Source organism: Geospiza fortis, unplaced genomic scaffold, assembly GCF_000277835.1.
Source record: "Geospiza fortis unplaced genomic scaffold, GeoFor_1.0 scaffold78, whole genome shotgun sequence".
Lineage (NCBI taxonomy): Eukaryota > Metazoa > Chordata > Aves > Passeriformes > Thraupidae > Geospiza > Geospiza fortis.
This window is the reverse complement of record NW_005054339.1, coordinates 3,902,078-3,926,315: the sequence shown is the minus strand read 5'-3', so window position 1 is coordinate 3,926,315 and position 24,238 is coordinate 3,902,078. Positions and strand designations below refer to the sequence as shown.

The 24,238-nt window shown below is 37.4% G+C and overlaps 1 protein-coding gene across 1 annotated transcript in view; it reads right to left on the bottom strand.

The window, feature by feature from the left end:
- CACNA2D3 (calcium voltage-gated channel auxiliary subunit alpha2delta 3) overlaps positions 1-24,238 on the bottom strand; it is a 385,100-nt gene that overhangs the window by 197,190 nt on the left and 163,672 nt on the right. Inside the window, exons 6-9 of the mRNA XM_031058245.1 lie at positions 16,393-16,524; positions 14,957-15,017; positions 14,721-14,871; positions 6,585-6,659 (exon numbers count right to left, since the gene is read on the bottom strand). Coding sequence (XP_030914105.1) covers positions 6,585-6,659; positions 14,721-14,871; positions 14,957-15,017; positions 16,393-16,524 — 419 coding nt within the window. The remainder of the gene's footprint in view (positions 1-6,584; positions 6,660-14,720; positions 14,872-14,956; positions 15,018-16,392; positions 16,525-24,238) is intronic.

Below are 24,238 nucleotides of genomic sequence, written 5' to 3'. Positions count from 1 at the left end.
AATAAAAGCTTTTTGGAAGTTATACATTACATCTGTCTATTTCTGTCATTCGAATTTACACTGGGGTAAGTTCTTGATTTAGTTTGGAGTTACTATGCCTATCTGTGCATCTAGAAGATGATATATTTCATCTGGAAACATTTACAGAGAAATGTCCTCAACCCATATATAGTACATTAAAAAAACATATAAGAGAGGAATGTATATTGTAATATTGTTACTTTAAATCTGAAGTTACATTAAATCAGATTGTCATCCGATTCCTTTGGGGTAGTTAAATTGTAACATGGAGTTTCTCAAAGATGAAAACCTCTTGGCCCAAGAAAACTAGTATTAAAATAGGCAGTTCCACATGTTTGCAATTTGTGGAGAAAGTGCAGACGGTGACAGAATACTGTCTGAACTATTTCCCACTCTTTTTTAAATTTGTGTATAGCAAATTGATACACTTCAAGGTAGCAGCTGTTTAACACTGATGCCAAATTATAAAATAGTCTGGTAAAATTCAAATATACCTTGCATATTTTATATTACCAAACCACATTTAGCATCACAGATTAATTTCAACCTCAGTTATGCTACCCAATGTAATTACAGATTTAATTTTTGTGATAAACGAAACTTAAAGCAAGTTCTGCAAATTAGGGATAGCTTACAATTTCCACATATCTAAACTGAACTGTAGCTTTGTGCCAACACAAAAATTTATGACAATTGCTAGGCTGTGAAAACTTCTAGAAATAAGTGGAGAATGAGTGACACCTGCCATATCACCTGACATTGTAATTATTCCAAAAACAAATTACTGTATTTTTCCCATTGTAAAATGAAAGTTGAAACACTCTATCTTGGAAGAATTCTAGTACTGGGATCCCTATGTGTTTCTTAGGAAAACTGTGGCAAATACATTAACACCGCTCACATAACTGTCATATCAAAACACAAACATATTTGAAGTTGTAACTTTGTGTTTTACAAATACATGAAGCAAAATCCATTCAATAAGGTTTCTAAAAAGAAAAATTCTCTCTGAAGTGTACCTGACAGAAATTCCAGGTTCCTCTCAAAGCTACACACCACAAGCAGTTACAGAACCAGCAGTTTTACCGTAAAGTAATAGAACAACTTGCTCAAAACCTGGGGTAGTTTCTAAACAGATTATACAAATTATGCTGGCATCTCCTCCTTGCAGATTGTTGCCAGAAGTAAGAAAAACCAAAGTTAAATGGAGATTTACTACTCAAGTCTGTGTTACTTGGCTGTTCTTTAAGCTAGCAGGGGAGAGGTCTAGATGCTTAAACCCTCACTTCTTTCAAAGTATCTTCACACTTTCTCAAAGAAAAGCACGTTACATGCTGGAGATTCAGGGCTGAAAACGTTTTTTTCTCCAACCTTTGTTCTTTTCCCATCACAAAAATGCAGGGATGTGTTAAACGTTAAAATGCTTGATGATAATAAATTTATTTAATGTCCCTCAAAAATCTACTATAATATAGCAGAGAGTTATTAATGCTTTAACAAAAGATTGGTCTTGATCAAGTAACCCTATGGATTAGGCTTGTTCAAAAAACATTACTGCTTTTGCTCCACCAATCACTATGAAATTTGTACCAGTCTTCAAAACATTGCTTTAGCCAGGCTGAACATTGCAAAGGTAAAAGTACTGATGCTATATTATTGCAATGGTAAAAGTACTGATGCTGTATTTTCTTTTCTATCTGACTGCTCTCTTTACTTAAAATGATGGTGTCAATAATCTTTGGCTAACTTGAGCTCCATTATCATATAAATTAAGAAGTCTAACTTTTCACCCCTTACTGATATAGCTGTGAGAAGAGAGTTCAGTTCAGATATTCCAGTTGAATCTTAAGTCTTAATTTAAGCAAAGATGCAAATGGAATAAAGACAGCATATTCTAGAGGAAAAGAACGCTTCATCAATAATAATTGAGATGTTATTCAGAAAGAAATGCAACTTCCTTCCTCTGTGTGCACTTTGTACAGATTTACTCTGTCAGGTGTATGTTCTTACCTGAAAGACAGAGAAAAATTTAAGCAGGGGGATAGAACTGAAGTTGGCTTTGTAATACCTTCCCTGGTGCTTGCAACAGGAAACTAAAATACATTACTGAAGGGAAGTGTCACCACAGAGTGGATATAAGAGATAAAATATAATGCTTTAAATGCTTTTTTATTCTTTAATTGGAGCAGATTTTTTTTCTTTTAGGTAACTTTTCCCTTACTGCTATGGTCCAGAAAATAATGGTAAGTGTTCTAGAGCCAATGTATGGAATGAACACTGTGTTTGCAATACAGTTTCCATCCCAGAAAGAGAAGAGGTGGGAGGGGATCAAGAGTGGCAGTGTTTAATGAGAAAATGTATACACCAGACAGCATTTTTTCTTTTTTCTTTCTTTCTTTTCTAAGACTAATTGAATTTTCTGAAAATCTGGCTCTGTGGAAGCCTGTAACATTCCTGAAAATTATGGATAAGAGTTTCTGCAACCCATCCCTGAATGTGAATGAGCATGTTCAGCACCAACACCACTAAGGAACACCCATTTCCCAGGCTGCTCTAAGCCCTGAGCCTGAAGCTGTTCCCTGCAGCCTACAAACAAATCCTTCCATTCCCTGAAGATGCTCCCAGGTCTGGTTTTCCCTGGACAGGCTGGGGATGGGAGCAGAAGAGGCTCTGGCTGTAGCCCAAAGCCAGGATCCACTCACGCCTGGACCGTGGACAGCCAAGGCTGTGCTGGGAAGGGCTTGGCAGGAGCAGGGCTGGCAGTGCTGGCACCACAGAACCCTCCAGCAGGAGCAAACTCCACATTCAGTCCTCCCTAAAAAGGAGGATTTGCTCTCTCCCCACAGCCAGCCCTGGCCTGGTTGCCCCAAGCCAGAATAATTTAATTTATTCTGCTGAGAACCTGGTTTGCCCTGCAGCTCTCCACAAATGAAGTGCAAGTGATAAGGACAGCTATTCTTCTGGAGTCTGTTTCTTTGTTTTGTTAAAGTTGAGAGATTAAACAAGATTCGAAGAACACCATTCAGCATCTTTAAGTGATGTCCTCAGAGTGGAAAGATTCCATCTGAAAACATCTGAGCCTTGCAGGAAGACAGCAAAGTAGTTCTTCAATAAATAATTTCAAGACAAATATAGACTGGGGTACTGATCCTGTGAGAGCAATTTTTATTTGGAGTTATTGAGACAGCTGCCTTCCTTGTGAGATTAAAAGCTCCAAACATCTCAGAGTAATTTCTTATCTCTGCTTCTAAGAACTGTCTGTATTTGGTACAAGTGGTGTCAGATGAACCTGGCAAGATGCAGTTAGCAAGAACTGGGGTGTTCATCCATGTATGTCACGGGGGAATTTTTTCCTTAAGGGTCATTTAATGGGATTTTTTTATATTGAAATTCATGTATAATGGGTTAAAAAAAAAAAAAAAAGAGGAATGTATTGCCAAAATGGTAGGAATTCAAGTTTATTCAGCATAAGCTGAAGTTGGGTAAAACTATTTAGTTCCATGCATGTTTCCAGCCACAGTGCTGCATTAAGTGATATGTGTCTTAAGAAAGGCCAGGACTATGAATAGCAACATGAAAAAGTGGTAGCATGAACTGTTAAAAATTCAGTCCCTGCAATCACCAGCATCATACATCTCCTCTTTCCACATAAAAGAAAACTGTAGCAATATGAAATACCATTACAGCAAATTTTAATTGTTTCCATCTAAAGTTATCATTTGAAAATATATATTTGCCAGTTAAAGAAAAATTGTTCTAACTTTTTAAAAATACTTGTATTTCTTTTGGTGCTAGTAAAGTTTATACTAACAGATGTTATCATCATTGCACCCATTCAATTGAGAGGAATATTTGACATAAAAATGATGGATAGAAAGTTCTGAACCAAATATATAGCTATATTTTCAGATCTAGGTTGGAATTAAAAAAAAAATCAGGCAGATGTAGACATATGTAAACTGAAACAATAGATTATATCAAAACATTGCCTGTCAATCTCCTGGTCTACTTTGCCAGTACCGAAACATGTTCACATGCTGATAATGACTGCTTGGAAAACACAATGTTTGCCTTGATATTTTTCTTGGGTTTTTCATCATTTAATAAACAAAAGAAAAGAAAGAGTTATTATTATTACCAGTGAACTTGCAAAGAAGTATTTACCTTGTAAGACTGGTTGAGAAAGTGTAATTTTATCTTCTTTTTCTATGATATTACAATGGACCAATGGCAATTACACACACACACACACACACAAATAAAAACCAAAAACAAAAACAAAACTACACAAGTAGTCTGGTGTATCTGTGAGACTCTCAGAAATAAAAATTATAGCCTAAACAGTTGAATACTTTTGATGAGTTCCAAAACACAGCTAAATACTCTGATAGCTCTGGACCAATTTTGGAATGTGCACATGAAAAACATTTGAGGACATCTTGTATCTATGGGCCTGACCAAAGGGCTCTGAATTCAAGAGAAACTTCTCCAGTTAATTCAGTGAGTTTTTGATGAGGCCCCCAGGTAAATTTGCTGTGTCAGTACAATCAAATCACACAGTATCACATCTTACAACAGTATCAGATATTTCAGAAAGCTGTTTTTAACTGGGTTCAGGAGCATCATAACTGAATTACTCATGTAGGTTTAAGTGGCTGTCCACCTCCTTGAACAATCTCCACTTTGTACTCTGAACTATACTGGGGACAATGGAACTTTTGTGCCTTCCAGTGTTTAGGCAAATAAATTTTTAACTTCATTACAGTGTCTAGAAAAATTATATAAGAATATATAAGGTCACATATAAGAAAGAAATGCATATTGGCAAAGTCACAGTATACACAAATGCACCCAACTATTGCATGCTACCTATCTCAGGTATTTTTTTTAGCTCTGTTCTTCCAAGGAAAGAACAAGAACTACCTTACAAATATAACCAACTAGAAAAAAGTTCATATTTAATTATATCCCCAAATCTTGCATATATTATTCAGTTTATAGACAAAGGACAAAGTTATTCTCTAAACAAATAAATAAATAATATCCCTAATCAGAAATTATATCAACATTTACTCTGAGAAACAAAATATGAACTTTTGAAAAACTGAGCTCTGTTCTTAAAATCTGGGCATCATCTGGGTGACATAAAAACTTTTTATCAATTAAATTAAAATAAATCTGATATTAAGTAACATATGGGTGTGGGGTAATCTGCATTCTGATCAGTTGCAGAATGACAGAAAGGTTAACTGTGGGATTAATTCCAGACAGGACATCTGGGCAATACATTTGAATATTTAGGTCTGCATCTAGAACTTGCACAGATTTCATGTGGCTCATTTGATGTACCCACAATAAAGTGCTCATTTAGAAAGCTGCATCACAATTCACAAATTAGGGACTTCAACATTAAATTATTAAAAACAATTCATACCCACATAGCAACCAAATGATATTTAGATACTTACAGTGGTAAATATCAAATATATAAAAGAAGAGGCCCATGAAGAATAATTTCTGTAGGACATAGATAAAATGCAAAGAACTCTTGGGAGTAACACAATGGAGTAAAGATCAGCATAACAACGTCAAAAGTCATTTTGTCTTGGTAAACATGAAGAGACACAGCACTGACACTCCAAATGGTGTTTTCAGAGCTGTGTTCTCTGCTTCCTGTAACAGATCAGTGACAAACTGAGCGCAAGTGAAGTACCACACTGGGTGTTGAGCAGAATTCAGTATTCAGCTGAAACTTTTCTGTTCCCTTTCTTTTAGTGAAAATGGAAACTACTTAAAGAAAGACTATGACTGCCCCAGCCAAAGGACAGACTCAGGACAGAAGGACAGACCACTCTAAGACAGGAAGCCTTAGCAAGGAAGAAGCTGTTTAAAACCAGGCATGGCTCATTTTAACAGGCCTTTCCCTCTGCAAGAATCACAGAGCTTTTCAGCCATCATAATTTCACATGGCATAAACAATTTACCTCAGCTCCTAAAGTCTGCCTGCACAGAACCACTGAAGAAAACTGTCAGGCAGTTAACTAAACTTCAAGCTACAGATTTATAGTGCAATCTCTCTTCAGATGAAACTAATCTGAACATTTTTACAGAACATTCTTGAATGAATACATTATTACATTGACAGACCTATTTGGAATGTTAAATTATTTTATTCTTATAGTATTACATTTGTTTAGAGGTTTTGCTTCAACTTCAGTGTTACTTTGAGTTAAGAATGCAATCTCTTCCTCAGTAATTTTTGTCAACAGAATGATAGTTCAATTTAAAGTGGTTGAAATATTTTACTTAAAATAATTACCAAGCTTTATTAACAGTATATTTTCAGTGACTCCTGCAATTTCTCATTAAGTTTATTCAACCAAATTGACTAGGAGATTATTTCTTTCTTTCTGTGGAGACACACAAAACTCTTTGAAATGGCATGAGCAGAATAATTAATAACTTTTAATAATGGAATGCATTGTAGTAGGAAAAGATCATTACAGCACATTGTCACCCACTGCATCCCATCTCTCCACTGTTTTGTTGCTTTCATTCCTTACCTCTTTGTTGGCTCTGTCTGCTTGAACTAATGTTCCATTCAGACACGGCTCTACATAGTGGAGTTCTTCATTATACTACAGAGGGAAATACAAAGTATGATGAAAAATTTAATTAAAAGCTTGGAAGATACAAGTCAATTTAATGACTTAGAACTACAGTGAATGAAATATGCACAGAAAGCAAGAACAAAAGGATTTTGTTCATTTTTAAAAACTGGCTGAGGTATTTCTTTTCCTTTTACATGATTCTTAATTTTCAGAGGTTTATACTTCTAAAGGAGCATTGAATGGATGCCAAAACTCAGGTGGACTTAAGGGTACTATATACCACTAGCTGGCAAAAATATCCCTCAAATTGAAATCTGGATAATATTAAGAGATCATGTTTGATACATCACAAACTGAACTCATAATTAACTCATAATTCTTTTCTAGATATAAGAAAAATCCTGAAAGATATTTATGGCACAGTCTAACATTTTAAAAGGCTAGTACTGCAATAAGTACACCAAAAACAACTCTGTAAATTGAATCAATCCTATAAATGACTGACAATTTTCAAAATTCCAGTGAAGCAGAGATGCTTATTATAGACAAAGTCATGAATATGTGACAGATCTTGAAGGAACGATCTGTTTTTCTCACAAGGTGTAGCAAAGCTACATAGCCTAGTCCTACATTCAGAAGCATCCTAAGCATTTAAAAAAAAAAAAAAAAGAAAGAAAACTCATCTACAGTCAGAACTTGTAATGAATGTGAATGATTAATTGAAATTTGAACTTGTTTCAGTCTTTTAAACCTTTCAACACAGGTCAAATTAATAAAGCAGTACCCCCAACAAATATTTTTCTAGGTAGAGCCTTAACTGAATTCCTTCTCCCGCTACTTTAATCTCCTTTGGAAGTAGATAACTTTCTAAGTTATCACAGATCAAACTGTAAGGACTTTGCATCTAGGCTTTAGGTGGTTTCATCCTTTCATAAAGGATTAAGTGAATCAGAACATCCACAGTAAACAACACAAAAAGAATCAGGGAAAACATTTCATTAGATTAATGTGAGCATTTTCTCCCTTCTTCCTCCACCTCAGTGGGAATAAAGAGAGTCCTCCAATGACTGACTCCTAACAAAAAGGGGTCTCTGCCACTGTGAATTCTCACTGTCTCTCTCTGCCTGTAGCTCCAGGTTTGTTCCACTCCCTTCAGCTTAACACCACTGCTCTCTGCAGCACAGACCCTGGAACCGGATCCGCTTTGGACACCTGTCGTCACCATTCACTCCAGCACTGCTCTGCTCACCACATTCATCACCACATAATTACTCCTGCACAGGGAAGAGTGTTTAATGTGAACTGCATGGAGGCACTGTGCCAGACTCAGCCCTCAGCTATAAGGGAATATAAACCCAGAGTAACTTGCTATTGCTGGATATTCAGATGATTTATATCAGCATCACCATAGGAACTGGTTATATAGAAATAAGCAAAAAATACTTTAATGATAGATACACATAATTTCTGCAGCAGATTTGCGTGCTTCCTAATTGTTTTATTGCCATCAATGTTATTTCAATGTGTGAGAGTGTATGGACTTCTCTATTGTTCCATAGGTAATACAAAGTAAAAGGCAAAGGCCTCTAGAACAGTTCAGAGTCACTGAGAGTGTCCCATGTGCATCTCAGCCTCATAACACTTTATTGATCTGACAGATGATGTACTTTCCCCTGTAGTTTCTTCAGACTGCTTTCCAATCTATCTCCTGAGGGTCATTGCAAAATAATAATGCCAAATCTACACACCATCTCTTATTATAATCCAAAGTCAAGACCATACTCCATTCTATCATAAAAAATAAGATACTGAAAATCTGTGACACTCTGGTACACCAGCCCTACTCCCAAGCTTTTTTCTGGCCATACACAGGTTTTTCCTCAATATGTTCTTTAATGAAGATACTTTCCAGTTCAGCCTTTTATCTCTAGCTGTCATTGGAAACTACAAGAACATACATATTTATCTTTATATCATACCAGGCACAGTGTCTGCAACTGGCCAACGTGCAATAAAATGCTAAAGGCTCAAACACTTGCATGTAAGAAACTCAAAGTTTCCTAATTTTGTAGCAACACCACTTTTTTTTTTTCATTTAAATGTCTATAACCACCAGCAAATAAATGAAACAACTTCCTATTCTATCAAGCCTTGCATATAAATAGTTGCAGTTTCTGTCCACTAGGTTTCTATAAGATTTAACAACTTTTTTGAGTATATATATCATATATATATATATATATATATTTGTATGTATATAATATATATATTATGGATTGGTATTCTAAGATAACAAGCATAACTTGGAAGTGTTCTCTGTGTTGTGCATCCACTGTACAGGTATAAATGAAAGCACACTAAGAAAAATCTTTATATAAAAAGTGTAGAAGTTTCTTAAGGTTTGAATTCTTGCAAGGTGCATTTAAATGATCTATTTACATTTTTATCTTTTTACTAATTGGATACACTTGCTAATAATTTTTAAAAATCTCAAACATCAAGAGATTGAAAAATTCACTGGATAGAACTCTTTCAGTTCCTAATGAAATTCCCCAGAGAGCATCTGCCTAAATCCACAAAAACTGGACTCCTGATGTAAAATGCATCACTGAAACAATAACAATTGAAACAATAACATTGAAACGCTGCATTCAAGCAGTGTTTGCTACTTAAACTTGCATATCTGCTTGATAAGATCCTTAGTACAGCTGCAACTTTCTAGTAAAACACCGAACTTCTGCTTCCTAGCATATATCTGATTTCTTTGCCCTTGTCGTAGGGTATTTTATAGCAATATTGGTGATGCCTTTCTTTTAATTGTGCCAAATCTTTAAAGTAAAAAAAGTGAAGAAATTCACCCCTTGTCCACCTCCTCACTACCTCATCAGTAATTTGGCTTTAGTCCTGCATTTCTTCTGACATTTGAAATTTCATATTTAGTGAAATAACTTCCTGATCTGATTCACAACTGCTGACTTCCCCAGCAATTCCCAGTAAAGATGTCTTGTTAATTTACCTCAGTGAAAGCCTGCATTTGGCTTTTCAGGAGTTCTTGCATCATGGTGTTTTCTCACATTGGGAGTGTTACACATCCCAGTGCTCCATACCATGGTGTGTGACATCTTTGCACATGACAATAGCTGGGAATAGCCTGGGTTTTGCTGAAGGGAGGGAGCTAAAAATTAATTACCTTCCTTTCTGACCTCCTCTTTGTAAACCCTGCGTTACTCTTGTAATTTAAACATGTAATTACACTGATATTTATTATTTTATTTACATAGTTATAGTTATCTGTCTTATTACTTCACATTATTTTGTTCCTCTTCTTATTTCTGTGCACAATAGGCATAAAAATGTAAGCAGGCTAAAATGTGGACTAAGAGAAACCATAGAATTATTTAGAGAGTTGTGGGCCTACATTCTATAATAAGATACAATTCACATTCTATAAATTATATATATATATATGTATGGTTTTAGCACACCTACACAAGTAGTATACATCTTCCTTAGCATTTTCCATATTTCTTCTCTGTCACATTTAAACTGCCTGGTACAAGGTCCACAGAAATAAATTAAATTTCCATTTTGTTGTGCAACAATACACAGATAAAAGATTCGCATTATATTAAAGCATATTCAGCTATCCAATTCAGCCCAGCCTAAGAAGCCAATCCAGAAAAGGAACCAAAGGAATTGGTGTTCCCATAGTTTGCTGTGCCAAACAAATGGCACACAAGCACAGGCCACTGCTTGGAGACTTCACATGGAGGTGCATTTTGGCTGCCTCTCTTTGTTAGCCAGCTCACACATCAGCTCTACAGGCACGCTGAAAAGTAAATTTATCCATGGTCTCTTCTGTAGGAATAAAAAAAAAAGAGACTATTTATATTGGAAAATTCTACATATTAATACTGGGAGCTATACTACTGTGCTTTGAATTAAAAAATAGTTTTATTCTAATCAATTTTGCTAAAAGGGTGTGGCTAAAGCAGTAAAGTTAATTTAACATTCTTGGCTCGGTTAATATTTTGCTAATTCAGTGTAGAGTTTGTATAAAAGCATTCTAAATATTTCAGCATTTGACAAAATTAGTACTCGTTTTATGATAATGTTGTTAATTTAATGCTTGACTTGGAATTATACTTCAAAGTGAATTGGAAAAACATGCCTTTTCTCTTGTTGCTGCAGATATCTCTGTTCATGCACCAGTGAACTGACCTTAAATTTTAACATAGGCAGCAAAAAATCGCTCTTGTACTTCAATAATTTTTTCTGCAATTCAATCATCTAGTCCATCAATTTCAGATGGATATTGCAACAACCTACCCATGAAAGCTAAAATGATCTTTAACATTATCCTTTTATGTTTATTTTCTGGAAAGACCTGCAGTGAATTCTGCTTTCTGATATATATACATTTATATCTATCTATATGTATGCAGAAATACATGCAAGCATTCATTCTGTTAACCACTGTGCTTAATAAAGCCATCCTGACAGTCATGGTCATTCAAGTTCAAACTTTTGCTTCATACAGTGAGTGCAGACAGTTTGTCCAGATTTCCCACACTAATAAAGCTCTTATTCCACCTCAAATTTTGGGCTGGGGAGAGAGGGGCTACTTGGCCATTTGTCTAAGATTTCCAGATGCCCAGGATGTCACAGATCACTGATCTGGAGTGGCCGCTCAGAGTGGTCAGCCTGAGCAAGGCTCAGCTCTGTGCTGTGTGAAGGTTCAGTCTCCACCATCAGGGCACAGCAGATCCATTTTTGCACACATTGCACAGCTGGACAGCTCTGGAGACAGAGGGGATCTGCTCCTACAGAGGGGATTTCTTGGACTGACATATGTGTATCCTACCTTCAAATGAAACTGCTGTCACATCAGCAGGCTATGCCTGAATTACAAAGAGTAAGATACAATCTCCCTCAAACATTTGTCTGTAGATAAAAGCTGTATGGGATTTTCATGGCTTTCACACCAAGCAGCCTCCTGTGTGGGCTTTGTTGTCTCGTGTTTTGATCACTGGAACATCGCTGTTCTTGACAAATTTCATTTGCCCTGCTGGCACTTGGTCAAAGAAACGCCGCAGAAGCAATTTCTGCAGATAACATAAATCACAGTGGCTGGCTTTGCTGGGTCCCATCACTGTGTCTTTCACACAGCACGTTTTGAAAGCAGTTCATGGTTCAGCCCAGCCTACCTGTGCCATTCTTCACTGAAAGACCCACTTCCTTCTCCACAGCACAGGTCTCTCTTGCTAGTTTGTTCTATTTTCAAGCAATTTTTTTGGTTTTTACATTGCTATTTATTTGCCTTGTGAGAGAGCAAGAGGAAGTTGAGTTAAGGGAGGTTTAGATTATATATCAGGGAAGGATTTTTCACCCAGAGGGTGATTGAGAGTGGAATAGGCTCCCCAGGGGTGGGGTCACAGCACCAAGCCTGGCAGAGTCCAAGGAATGTTTGGACAATGCTCTCAGGCACATGGTGGGATTGTTGGGGTGTCCTGTGCAGGGCCAGGAGATGGGTTTGATGTGGCTGATGGGTCCCTTCTAACTCAGCATATTCCATGATTCCATGACTTAGTATAAAACAACTCCCTACAAACTCTTCCTGCAGAACCCCAAGGCGACAGGACAGTTCTTTACCCCCTCTCCATCACTCCTGTCATGCTCTCCTTGGTCCCCTACATTTCTGTGGTACCTCTGTCAATGCAATGAACACCTTCAGGTTCATATTTGCACATCAACCTCCTAATGAAATTAAACAGCTGAACTTGTTAGCATAAAAACACATTCTCCATTGCTGTTTCTACTTATTTAAACAAATACACACATATCCATCCTAAAAGAGGTTCTAGAGAGGAGAAAACCTACAGAGAAAAAAATTACCTCAGACAAATGCTGTAATTAGCACAATAATTAGGTTTCTTCCTAGAAATTCAGAATTGCTGATACTAGCCAAGCACGGCAGGAGGGCTGCAGTGTGGGAGAGGGCCACAAAGTGCCCTGTGCCCTCACAGCCAGCACCAGCTGTGCCTGGAGACCCTGCAAGGAGCCCACATGGAGGCACAGCAGCCTGGGGGCTGGCAAGAGCCATCAGCAGCTGGAAACACCTGGAAACACATGGGAAATGTGTTTCCAGAAAAAGGGAAAATGGGAAAATGCCATGGTGGAAGGGGTGTGCTGCTGGACACGGGGGGCTGTGGGTGACCCATGGCAGGGTGAGGACACCACTGAGGGAGCCAGGCTGAGGGGGGGACAGAGGTGACCCAGCTGAAGGGACAGCAAGGAGAGGGAAGGGGCAGTGAGGAGGGACAGTGAGAAGCTGCAGAGACAGAGCTGCTGCTGCTGGAAAGCCGCCCTTGGCTCACACCTCGCCCTGAGAGGGGAGAGGCTGAAGGGCAGCCAAGGGGCTGCCCCACGGAGGGGTTGGGCACCATTTCAGCCTGGGCAGCTGGGAGGAGAGGCTCAGGTGGGGGATTCTCTCCTTTTCTCAACACAAAGTCAGTGATGAGAAGCTTGGGTAATTTGACAATAAGTTATGTAAAAAATTCCGTGACTCCATGGTGTTTTACACACAGCTCAGTTCATTTGCAAATGAACTTTAACTTGGAAAAAGTGATGATTAGCTTTTTCATACTTGCTTTTTTAAAAAGTATTTGCACAATATTTCCACTGTACTACTTAGGCAAAAATCATTGGTTTGGATTCAAGTTACATGTGTTTTTACTTTTTTTTTTTAATAGATGAGCCTTTTGATTTTCCCAAAGAAAAATTTTCCCTAAAAAAAAACTTTTCTTTTTTCTTCCTACATAATTCACAGTAACTGTTACCAACTACTGATAAACACAGATCATACACCAAAAAATGGCTGGTCAGGCATTTTCATAATTACTCTAGTTGAAACATTCTTTTAACTTACAGAAATTATTTAGATTACAGTTAATCACATTTTTTAAAGGACAGTAATTCTTTTTTTGATAAAGTATGTAATTATATCTTTATACAACATGAGTTTCTGCTAATTATGCAATTATCATGCAAAGAGATTAATATGACAGTCTGAACTGCTGGCTATGTGTTAAAAACACTGTATATGTACATATACTTCATGCACATATACTTCATTTTCTGTACCATTCAATTTTTCTGTACAATCTCAGATTTACACTTGTGTCTCTGAGGTCATTTACTTTAGTACACAAAGGACTTGTGCAAGAAAACAAAAAGGCCAAAATCTTCCTTATATTCAAGAAGTTAAAGACATTTACAAATTAGAGAAAACCCTTTTTTACAAAGTATTAGCAAGAGAATATCAGCAAAAGAAAATTTATGTAACAACCAATTCCTCCTCCCTTCCCTCCCTTGCAAATCATAGTTCTGATGCCAGTTTTGGATTTGTTGAAGTCATCCTTACCCACAAGATTAATCCCATTACTCTTGAGTACAGTAAAACCAGCCTCTTGTCACAGCTTTAAAACTTGTACCTGTACCATGGAAAACTCACTTGTACACAAGAGGAGCTACTGAGGATCTGATTTCTCACTGCTGGTAAACACCAGCAGCCCCTCTACACAATTTACACAAACACACATTTCAGACCAGAACATGAACATTGAGGAGTTATGCTGGCATTTTATCATGCCATGCAAGCCTTAGAAAAAGCTAAAATCTGAATCTATTAATGCTTACATTTTACCCATTTTGCATTTTGCACTGTATTGCCAAAGCTGAGGGGGAAAAGCAGGGGGAAGGCAGACACACCCTGAAGTTAAAAGTTAAGGTAATATACAAAGTTCAAGCAAACTAAAAAAAATATATATAACTATGCTTTGCAATCCCAGACTGAAGACTACTTCTTTGAGGGCATTCAAATTGCAAGTGACGGACAAACAGCCCAAATTCTCTGATGCTTAAAGAATCCCATTCTGAAAAAACAAATGTTTCTGTCCAGTAGGTTCAGCTGTCAGCCATCACCTGTCTGCAACATTTTTCAAGTGGCTTGAGTGAAGTAAAACATGACAGATAGCTAGAAATGATGGAAGAAAAACAGTATTAAAAAAAAAATCCTGAGACACTCACAGCAATTATATTGAAGAAGTCATCATCTCCAAGGGTATCCAAAATAGATGAAACTGTCTGTTTGGCAATAGTCAGGCGAAGCCCTTTCATACTGCCACTGACATCCACTAGAATTACCACATCTTTTGGAGAAGTTGCTGCCTGGATATACCTGAGATGAAAGACAAAACTTCTTTTAAATACTGAACTTTTATTATTTCAAATTTCTTGAACACTGGCAGTCATCAATTGCCTACCACTTTCTGTTTCTGCAGTCAAATGCAATGACTCCATTCTCATCAGGTTCCCATTTAATCCCTGTTTAAAAAAATAGAGGAAAAAATATTAAATTAAATTTTCACGGTACCTGTGGAAAACCTATCTGTGGTATTGGGTCTAAGTGGCAGTTAATGGAGTTTCATACTTTAATCTAACAGGCACTGCCATCATATCATAGGAAATACTGGGGGGAAGAAAAGTTCCTAAAATAGGGCAATCAGAAATAATTTTTTTTCCTCACTCCTTTTTAGCCTACTGTAAAGTGAAAGCTCTTCAGGTCTACAATGTTCACTGCACTATTTTCACAAAATTCTTGCCATTCTTGGTCTTTGGTGCTGGCAAGTTTTATCACATCTTGCCAAGTCCTTTCCAGACCTTGAGCACTTCAGACCCATGGCTGGCTCCAGCAGCTGCCCTTACACTGCCTGCTTCACTCACGGGTCATACTCTGAATTTCCACTCACATCACTCTGAAGAGGTAACATCTCCTGGTTGTGGGTCAGAAGAAATATGATAAAAAAATCTCCAAGGGAAAAAAATGTCAGGGGAACTCTTCCTGCTTTTTGCACTCATTTTCTTGCACAAAACAAGAAATAGCCTTGGAAATAAGGACTAATATTTGAAATATCATGGAGCTTGGGAACTGAAATATAACCTAAAACTAACACAGGTGTAGTAGCCATTACTCTCAGCCACTTTCAGACATACAGATGTATAGTGAACTTGCTTAAACTCAAGACTTAGAGAAACATGGGTTGCTAAACCACATTAGCCAAAGGAACAATGTCCACTGTGAGCCTGATTCTAAGTTACAGAAGCTGAGAATCAGTTTATTTAACCTCATAGTTTATTATAATGTGGTAAATTTTGTACAGGATTAAACATAAAACTTAATAGGCAACAATATAGGTTTTAACCTATTTCTATAAAAATAATACAAGCGATGTGATTGCATTTTATTACAAATGGTGTGAAAATGAACCTTTAAACAAGTTTTTAAAATTTTTGAATGTAAATCTGCCAGGTTAAGTGGAAGTTTAAAAATAAAACAAATAATGATGAAGTCTTACTGTGTGCATTGATAGAGCAGAGAACTCAACCTTAGTACTATATGAAGGCTCTAATCCTTTTGCTCTCCTTCTCACAGCCTATTTAGAAGCTATTTTTCACATCTGTATATTCTATCTGAATAGAAATTTTTATAAGTACATGAGTTATCATGAGGGTTTCACCTCCAAATATAAACTGGTAGAAAAAAACATCAAAATTTTCAAAATGTTGATTAGAATTCTCTCCAAGAACTAGATGAAGTAAAATCAAACCTTCAAGTATCTGTGGCAGTCAGAATTTGTGACAACACTTAATGCAGCCATGGAATTCTTTACTGTATTTTAAGGACTTCTCTTCTTCCTACCTGGATATTGCCTGAAAAATCCTTTTGCACTTCCAAAGTACTGCCAGATGAGAGAAGGGTCACGATCAAAGTTATCAACAAACACCTTATTTAAAGATTCTGACCAATAAACTCCATTTACAATGGCTGGATCTGGAAGAAAAATAAAGAACACACACACAATGAAAAATGATTTTGTTAAGTGGAATCCTATAAACTCTACCATCTTCAGCTTACTCAATACCCAAAAGTCTATTGACTGAAAACTGTTGCAAAACGGTTTTAATTTCCTTTGTCAAATAAATGATCCAAAATAAATAATTCACTCAAAGAACAGAACAGAGAAACCTGGTATTATTTTTTATATAAGTTAAAATGCTCTTTAGAGTATCTATCCTGTAGCACCACATGCTTGTTCTGGAGAACATAAATAACTCCATCTAATTTAGATTATTTACTCAATGTACCTCCCCTAAATTCATGGAATGTCTCATGGCAACACTTTACTTTTTTAAACATTAAATTTGGTAATGTTTGAAAGTTTTCATGTTGGAACAGAAAGTGAAATACCTTTTATTTTGCACTTGAATATGCATAAAAACACATCTCATAACAAATACCACTAGTTGTTATTTGGAAAACACTGAACCCACATTCCACAACAATTACCCAATTAGTTTTTATTTCCATAGAACGGGAACTACAAAGCAAATCCTTGATGCTGAAACTGTTCTGTTTGAGACATCCCCATCCATCAATCCCTAAGACCCCAGGCTGCCCAAGTGTGTCTTTAAGCTGCAGATTTGGTTCAATAGTGGGAAATGAGAAATCAATGAACGTGTCTTAGAAAGTTACTGGATTTCAAACTGTGAATTTTGAAAGGTGAGAAACAATTAAGATACAGGATATTCCCAGCTCAATCTTATGTGAAGTCAGCAGAATAGAAAGGAAAAATACAGAACTAAAATGACAGATGCATTATTTAATTTGCAAAAGTGTGCATACATGAATACACAGTAACATTTGCTCAAGTATTAGAAATAAAGCAGCCATTAGCTTGCAAAATAATGTCACTGTACTGATTTCAGAAGACTGCTTCAAATGTGATTTTAATGGAGTGGAAAAAAGGCAAATTGTTATCTTCCCCTGCATTCATCAAGAAAAAACAGCAGAAAAATGGAAATGTCTCAGCTACACAACTTTGCATGTTGCTTTCACCTAAATATTTAGGTTTATATAGAAGACATGCTGAAAAAGCAAGGTCAACAAAACAGATCTTATTTTTAAAACACATGGAGTGCAGTGACTTGTTTCTCTAGAAGGTGACATATGCACTGAAAATCAGCCACACCAGACACATGTCAAACAAACTGATGTCACTGGTCCAAGGGCACTGACTTCAGTCCTGCCTAGCTGGCAAAACCTCCATTGTCCACTGGTTTCCCAATCTGTAGTTACCCCAATAATGAGCTGTGACCAAAACATTGCAAATCAGCTCTCAAGACTGAGATCTACCATTGGTTTGCAAAACTATGCTCCTATTTCAGCATCCCAAAATATCAGCCCATTGTTCAACATTTAGACATTACCTGAAATGTGAAGTACTAAAATGAGAATTCTATTCCTCAGCCCACAGGAATTTCCCAGACCAGTTCAAACACTGATATTCTGATTCTGCTCCTATACTTCATGAATAATGGAGTATCCAAATCACTGAAGATTGCAGTGGCACTGTTGACTCAGCATCACAGTCCTGAGATAAGGCAATAAGTTTAATTCATCTTTGAAAAGAGCAACCAAGGTCACAGGGTTGGGTGTGGGTTTTGTTCTTTTACTTTTCCGGGTGTTGCTAGAAAAGTCTGTTTAAAGGAAAAGACAAGACACCATTTCTCAAGCCTCTAGAGGGCTATAGGCTCTTCATATACCCTGCAGTCATCAGGATTAGTGAAAAGCCAAACAAATCAAACAGAATAATTCTATATTAATTTATATTTAAAATAACCTGCAGTGTTTCTTAGAAACTTATGTTTGGATGTCATTCCAAGATTGCTCATTGTACCTTGGTATTGTACAGTTTTATCAATTAATTGGATGTCTCCTATCCTGGATTCTTCAGGGCCTAATTTTTTATGTCCTTTCCTAATAAATCAGAGCTCTAATGTCATCCATGAGCAGAATCCTCTGCCTACCAACCCAATGACAATTTTCTTTGAATTCTATAAGCACTCCAATTCCATAAAGTTGTGGCACGTTAGTCATTTACCTCTTAAGTTCTCAACCGAAGTCTTTCCAGTAGCATATAAAAAATATAATTGTATATACAAAATACAGATATAAATCTCTTTTTAAAAATCATATTGAAATATCCATGGATATTTTAGATTACTTTTTTTAGACCAGCCATGAAGAGCCACTTAACATGTTTATATATCTGTATTACAGATTAGAGAACTCCATGGAAATAAAAATCAGGAAATTTTCCCTGAACAAGCCTCATGGAGTCCATATTTCTGCATTAGGCTGATCACACTCATCATCCAACTCCTGAACATTAATCCAGTGACTCTGAAACTAATAGACTTACTTTTTTAGCTGGAAGGAGCATAAAGCAGGCATTTTAAATAAGAAGGCACAATTAAAATGTGACCTATGCTCACTGTATTCCTTCAAAATGAAAGCTGGTTATAATTCCCTGCCTTCCCACACCCTGCATGTCTTATGCTGGCTGTTCGCTTTGCAATATATCAAGTTACATTTTAGGCACCAATCACTTCAATAAAAGAAGCAAATAGGGCTACAATCATGTTTTTTTTTTCTTTGTGATACAAGGAAAAGTGGTGTAGGGACAAATGTAGGCACAGAACAAAAACAGCAGACCTGGAAGTCATGAGTCTCTGCTGGCTGCTGCACCTTCAGGCGCAGGGATTTCACACTGGATCTCTTTGTTCTGAACTTTGTAACCCTGCTACGTGGGGGCATCTCTGTCCACGTGCACCATCCCAAACACAGCTGCATTTCTGACCATATGTCTCCTTAAATCATCATCTAATAACCTGTATGTTAAACTTGTTCTGGGCAATTTCCAATTTTAGTAATTGCACTAAACTGTTTAAATTCCCCCAGTACTTCATTCAAACAGTATTCTTAAGTTTTTCAATTACTGGTGAGCATCATGTGCATCCCCCAGATAGTTAAATGTCAGTGGTAGTAAATTAATCTGTGAGAATATTCAGAAGTTTGGTGAGGAAAAAAAAAAAGATAAAACTTAGTATAAATGCAAAATCATCAATGTGATGTTATGGGGCTCAAAGATAATAAATGGAAATAGCTTTCACCACAGTTCTTGAAATATGATTTCTGCTTTTGCTTCCTGGCAGATAAAATACAATAAAATATTCCCTTTCCCGTGTCTTTTAGACGAGCTGGTTTGCAATTATATGGGATTTTGCTCCACCATTGTTTGTGTAGATGTTACCTGTTTTTACTGACATTTAACATAAATCCAACCTCCAGGAAAATAAGTACAGTGACAGGAAACTGAAATGAGATTGCCTAAGAACAGTACAAATGCATGTAGCAATTAAGGGACTGTCACAGATCCTGCTGGCCTGAAAAAGACTGAACAAAGGCAAGGAAGGGGCACAGGCTAAAAGATGTGCAACAACCAAAGGCAGTGACTTTTTTTAATGTTCACAGGATCCAGAGTATACGAAGTCTATAGAACAAAACTAATACCTACACAATCCATCCTGCATTTCAATTATTGCAGCATGCAGAAAATAAGGGAAACCACTGAGGAACTCAGTAACTATGAAGAAAGTTCTCTTTCTTGCCATATTCTGCTTTATCCTTAAGAAAAGACAAGTTTCTAATGATCCTTAGTCTTTTCTCCCTATGCTATTCCTTTTTTGTTATAATCATTACTTTTTTCTGGAAAGCTGTCAGAGATGCTGGCATTGGAAATGATCTTCCCTCCTGTAGTATCTGACAGCCTCAGCAGCACTCCTAAACTGCAGAGCAGCTCTGTCCTACCACAGAGCAGTACAAGCACAGCCTAAGGGCCCAAGCACTGGAAAAGGAATGCAAAATCCTGCACATTTCTGGCTCAGAGATAGCAACAATATTAGCTTAGTTTTTATGACATTGACAACATATTTAGTCTGGTCATATTTTAAAGAATAACAAAATCACATACTTTGCTGGGACATCTACCAACAATCTAATAATTACACTACTCAACACTAATATGAATGCTTTTCAGGGTGGTCCAGCAGACTCAAGAGCTGGGGCTGGATGCCAGTTTTGGCAACTGCCTTCACTTTTTTCTCTCTCTTCCCCTCTCTCTGACTCCAGGGTAATGTGGATGCATCAGCTCACAGATCAAAGCATCTGGCCATCTGTAGACATAAAAGAAGGTGTTTGTCCATTTTGCTTCATGTGCTGGGAACTGTTCACCAATGTCAGAAATCACATTCCCTTCTTGCAGGAATATGGGATGCTAAAGGCTTCCAGTACGTGACTGCATAAAGGCATAGCAGTTGGCATTTGGTGCCTTCATCTTCCAACATTGCCCTAATAACTTCACCCTCCTCCTTTGAAGTGGCAGCAGAAGAACTGGAGTATGGCCAGATGTGTTTATTTTTATGCTGAGCTTCATGAGTGCATTTAGGTGATGTTTTGTATTGTTTTATAGTGTGAGGGGGACAGTGTTCTTTTCTTGTTTGGGGGGAGAGGTTTTTAATTTTTTTTTTAATTATGAGATGGACTGAGATTCAACTTTAGCACATTTGAAAGCCAGAATTACAGCTGCAAACTCCTCACTAACAGCATTCTGGGATACAGATTAATTTCTGTCTCCTAAGAGCTTCCTTCTCAAGAGTTACAGAAAATGTCCTGCAGCAAATCAGTGGCAATTTGAGCCCATTTCATCCATTTGATGCTGGCCTGCCTGGACTTTGCTTAACTTCTCAGATGTAACAGCTAAAAGCAAACAGTGTGGGGGCTGATCAGTGGGCAGGTTAGAGCAAAGCTCTGGAAACAGCATATAGGCACCAGCTATGAAAACAGAACATTAATTTCTCTTTTAAATTAAAGGAGAAACTCAGAGCAGAAGTCAAGGGCATCCCAGGACAAAATAGAAAGATGCTGCTTTACAAGAGCTGTTGTCCCAGGAGCCAGGTATATGGGGCAGTTAGACCTGTCTCTACCATGCCCCTAACAGATGGGATTGCCCACCCAGCAATTGCTTTGAGCTGAGAGCTAAAGCCAAAAGCTAGTCATCCTGACAGATGAATTAATTCATGTTACTGCAGATGGATATTTCTGTATTTTCAGTGAAACATACTCGTTTCCACACTTCTGCATTATACAAATTGAGGACTGTGAAAAATGAAAGGATAGTAAGAAAATATCACAGAACTATAAGATGCCATGATGTAAAGAGAAAGGTTGAACAACATGGAAAACCTCTGAGAGAAATTGTTTTCCAAGTGGAAAAGAGAAAAGAAATTTTCAGAACGCAGGAATTAAGCAAATTGAACAGAGGCCTTATATCCATTGCATTTTTGTCACAGAAGCAAAATTAGTCGTGAATACTGCAAAAAAAAGGAGCCAGTTCTAACACACGGCAAGCAGAAATTTCTGCACAGTCTGATGGAAGAGTGGCTATCAGCAGCCAGGAAATTCAAACCTCTGGTAAGTGGCAGACCAGAAAAGTGTCACAACAAGCAATAGAGGAAGCCAGTGGAACACACAGCAAAGCAGGGGAAAAGAAAGCAAATGTGACTGCTGCTGAATCCAGCCAACTGTGCTGTAAAATATTTAATGCACAACATACCAAAAGGGACAATTTTATTCAGAGCTATTGTCAAAGTGATGAATGACAAAGGCAAGGCACAGCCTTGGAAATAAAAGTCATCCTTACGGAAATTTCTTGGGGACAGATCCATCCACCAGTCTTTACAAAAGCCATTTGAAACACAAGACCATGCAAACCTGCTTACTAGCACTTCAGAAAAATCTCCCATTCCTATTGCACAGATATTCAGAGACACAGAGTTCCAGGAGCAGGCTGACTTCACGGCACAGCACAGTGCAGCTGGGACCAGCAAGTAATGCTTTGAAGGAGGTTCCAAAGTCATCCTGTGTTTATCAACACATCATGCTTCTTGCATACAGCAAATGGAGGCATGAAAACCTTTAGAGAGAAATGTTTTAGCAGGTAAAATGCGTCCCAGTTGCAGTGGGCTATAACAAATTAAACCTCTACTGCTCCATTCCTGGGAGCACCAACAGAGTACGAATGTGCCATTATTGGATTTAACAGCACACTTATCTACTACCGTGGCAAATCACCATCTCTTATCCTCTCAAATCAACAGGCCCTTACTTCTCTTGTGCTTTTATAATCCTTGCCCCAAAGACTGTTTGCACAATTTGAGTAAAATGGAAGTGCCTGTGTAACGCCTCCTTGACCTAAAGACTGTCTGCACAATTTGAGTAAAAATGGAAGCTTTACTCATACAAGATATGAAAATGTTCAGCTGGTTATAAAGCCTCTGAAGATAGTAATAAAAACACTGAGCAGATGTACAAAAGTATCTTGGGATGAGTACATTACAAAATCCATTATGTATTCTTAAACACTATTTACTCCTTCAGGAATGTGCCAAATAAAAGCTGCGAGACACCTAAATAAACAAAGGATAGTGTAAAAATGTCTTTGTACATTTTTAGCCAAACAATATTTTGAAACAGTTTATATTCTAGCCAAGCATACTAATGCTTAACCAGAAGAGCAAGCCGCCTTCTTCTTCACACAACACATACCCTGGAAAAATCAAAGGGTCTGTGTAATGTAGCAGCATGGAGAAACAGATTATTACAGTATTCTAAAACAGTAGACAAAATGAATATGTATATTTAGATAAACTATCATTATTCCTTGTCAAATGTCAATCTTCTTCACTAGATAGTAAAGTTACAGTTTTTACTTTGCCAGACAACCATTTAATTAATGCATATTCACTCCTAAAGTTTTCAAAACCCCAGGATTATTGTCACTTTCTTGTCCTTAAAAGCAACAAGGAAGTAGGGGTGGCATCATGATTGACAGAGGCACGTCAGGTCAAAAAGCCTCTTAATACAGTACCTGAGATAGTGTTCAGTGACAAACATTCCCTGGCTCACATTTGTCAAAAGGCAAAGCCCAGCTCAGAGTAACTAAGCAACAGCTGCTGGATCAGGAGAGGTGGAGAGCAGGGCTTTCTAGAGGAAATACTTCACGTTTCCATGTAGCCTGGATCTGACATCTGGTTGCCATGGTGATGAGGATGTATTAGAAACACACAGATTAGATCCACAGCCAGAGACAGACTAGAACACAGCAAAGATAAAGCATAGGACACATCTTGCATGGCCATGCCAACATTTCCAAAAGGCTTGCTGTTAAAGACAGAGGTTTGAGAGGAAAAAAAACTAAAAAAAAAAATCTGTGAAGCTAAAGCCCTTTTCAAGAACAAAGCAGCAGCCTGAGTAAATTCTGGGAATCATATTTGAGGCAGAATTTAAGCAAAACCAGATGGAAGCAGCAGAGAAGTCTGTGCATCTCTGTCCAACAGGCAAGAAGAGTTAAAGAAATATGGGAAGATAAGACATTCTCTGCAACCTTGATTAAATCTGTTGGACTAAGAAAGCTCCTTTTAAATTAAACAATGCCCAGTGTTAGGAAGACAGTGAAAACACAGTCCTAGAGACCTTAAAATGTGAAGACAAACAAACGAGGGGAAGGATTTCAAAACATAAATACAGTGGTCCAGGACAGTATGCTACCATGAGTATTTAAATAACAGCTCCAGGATGTTGAATG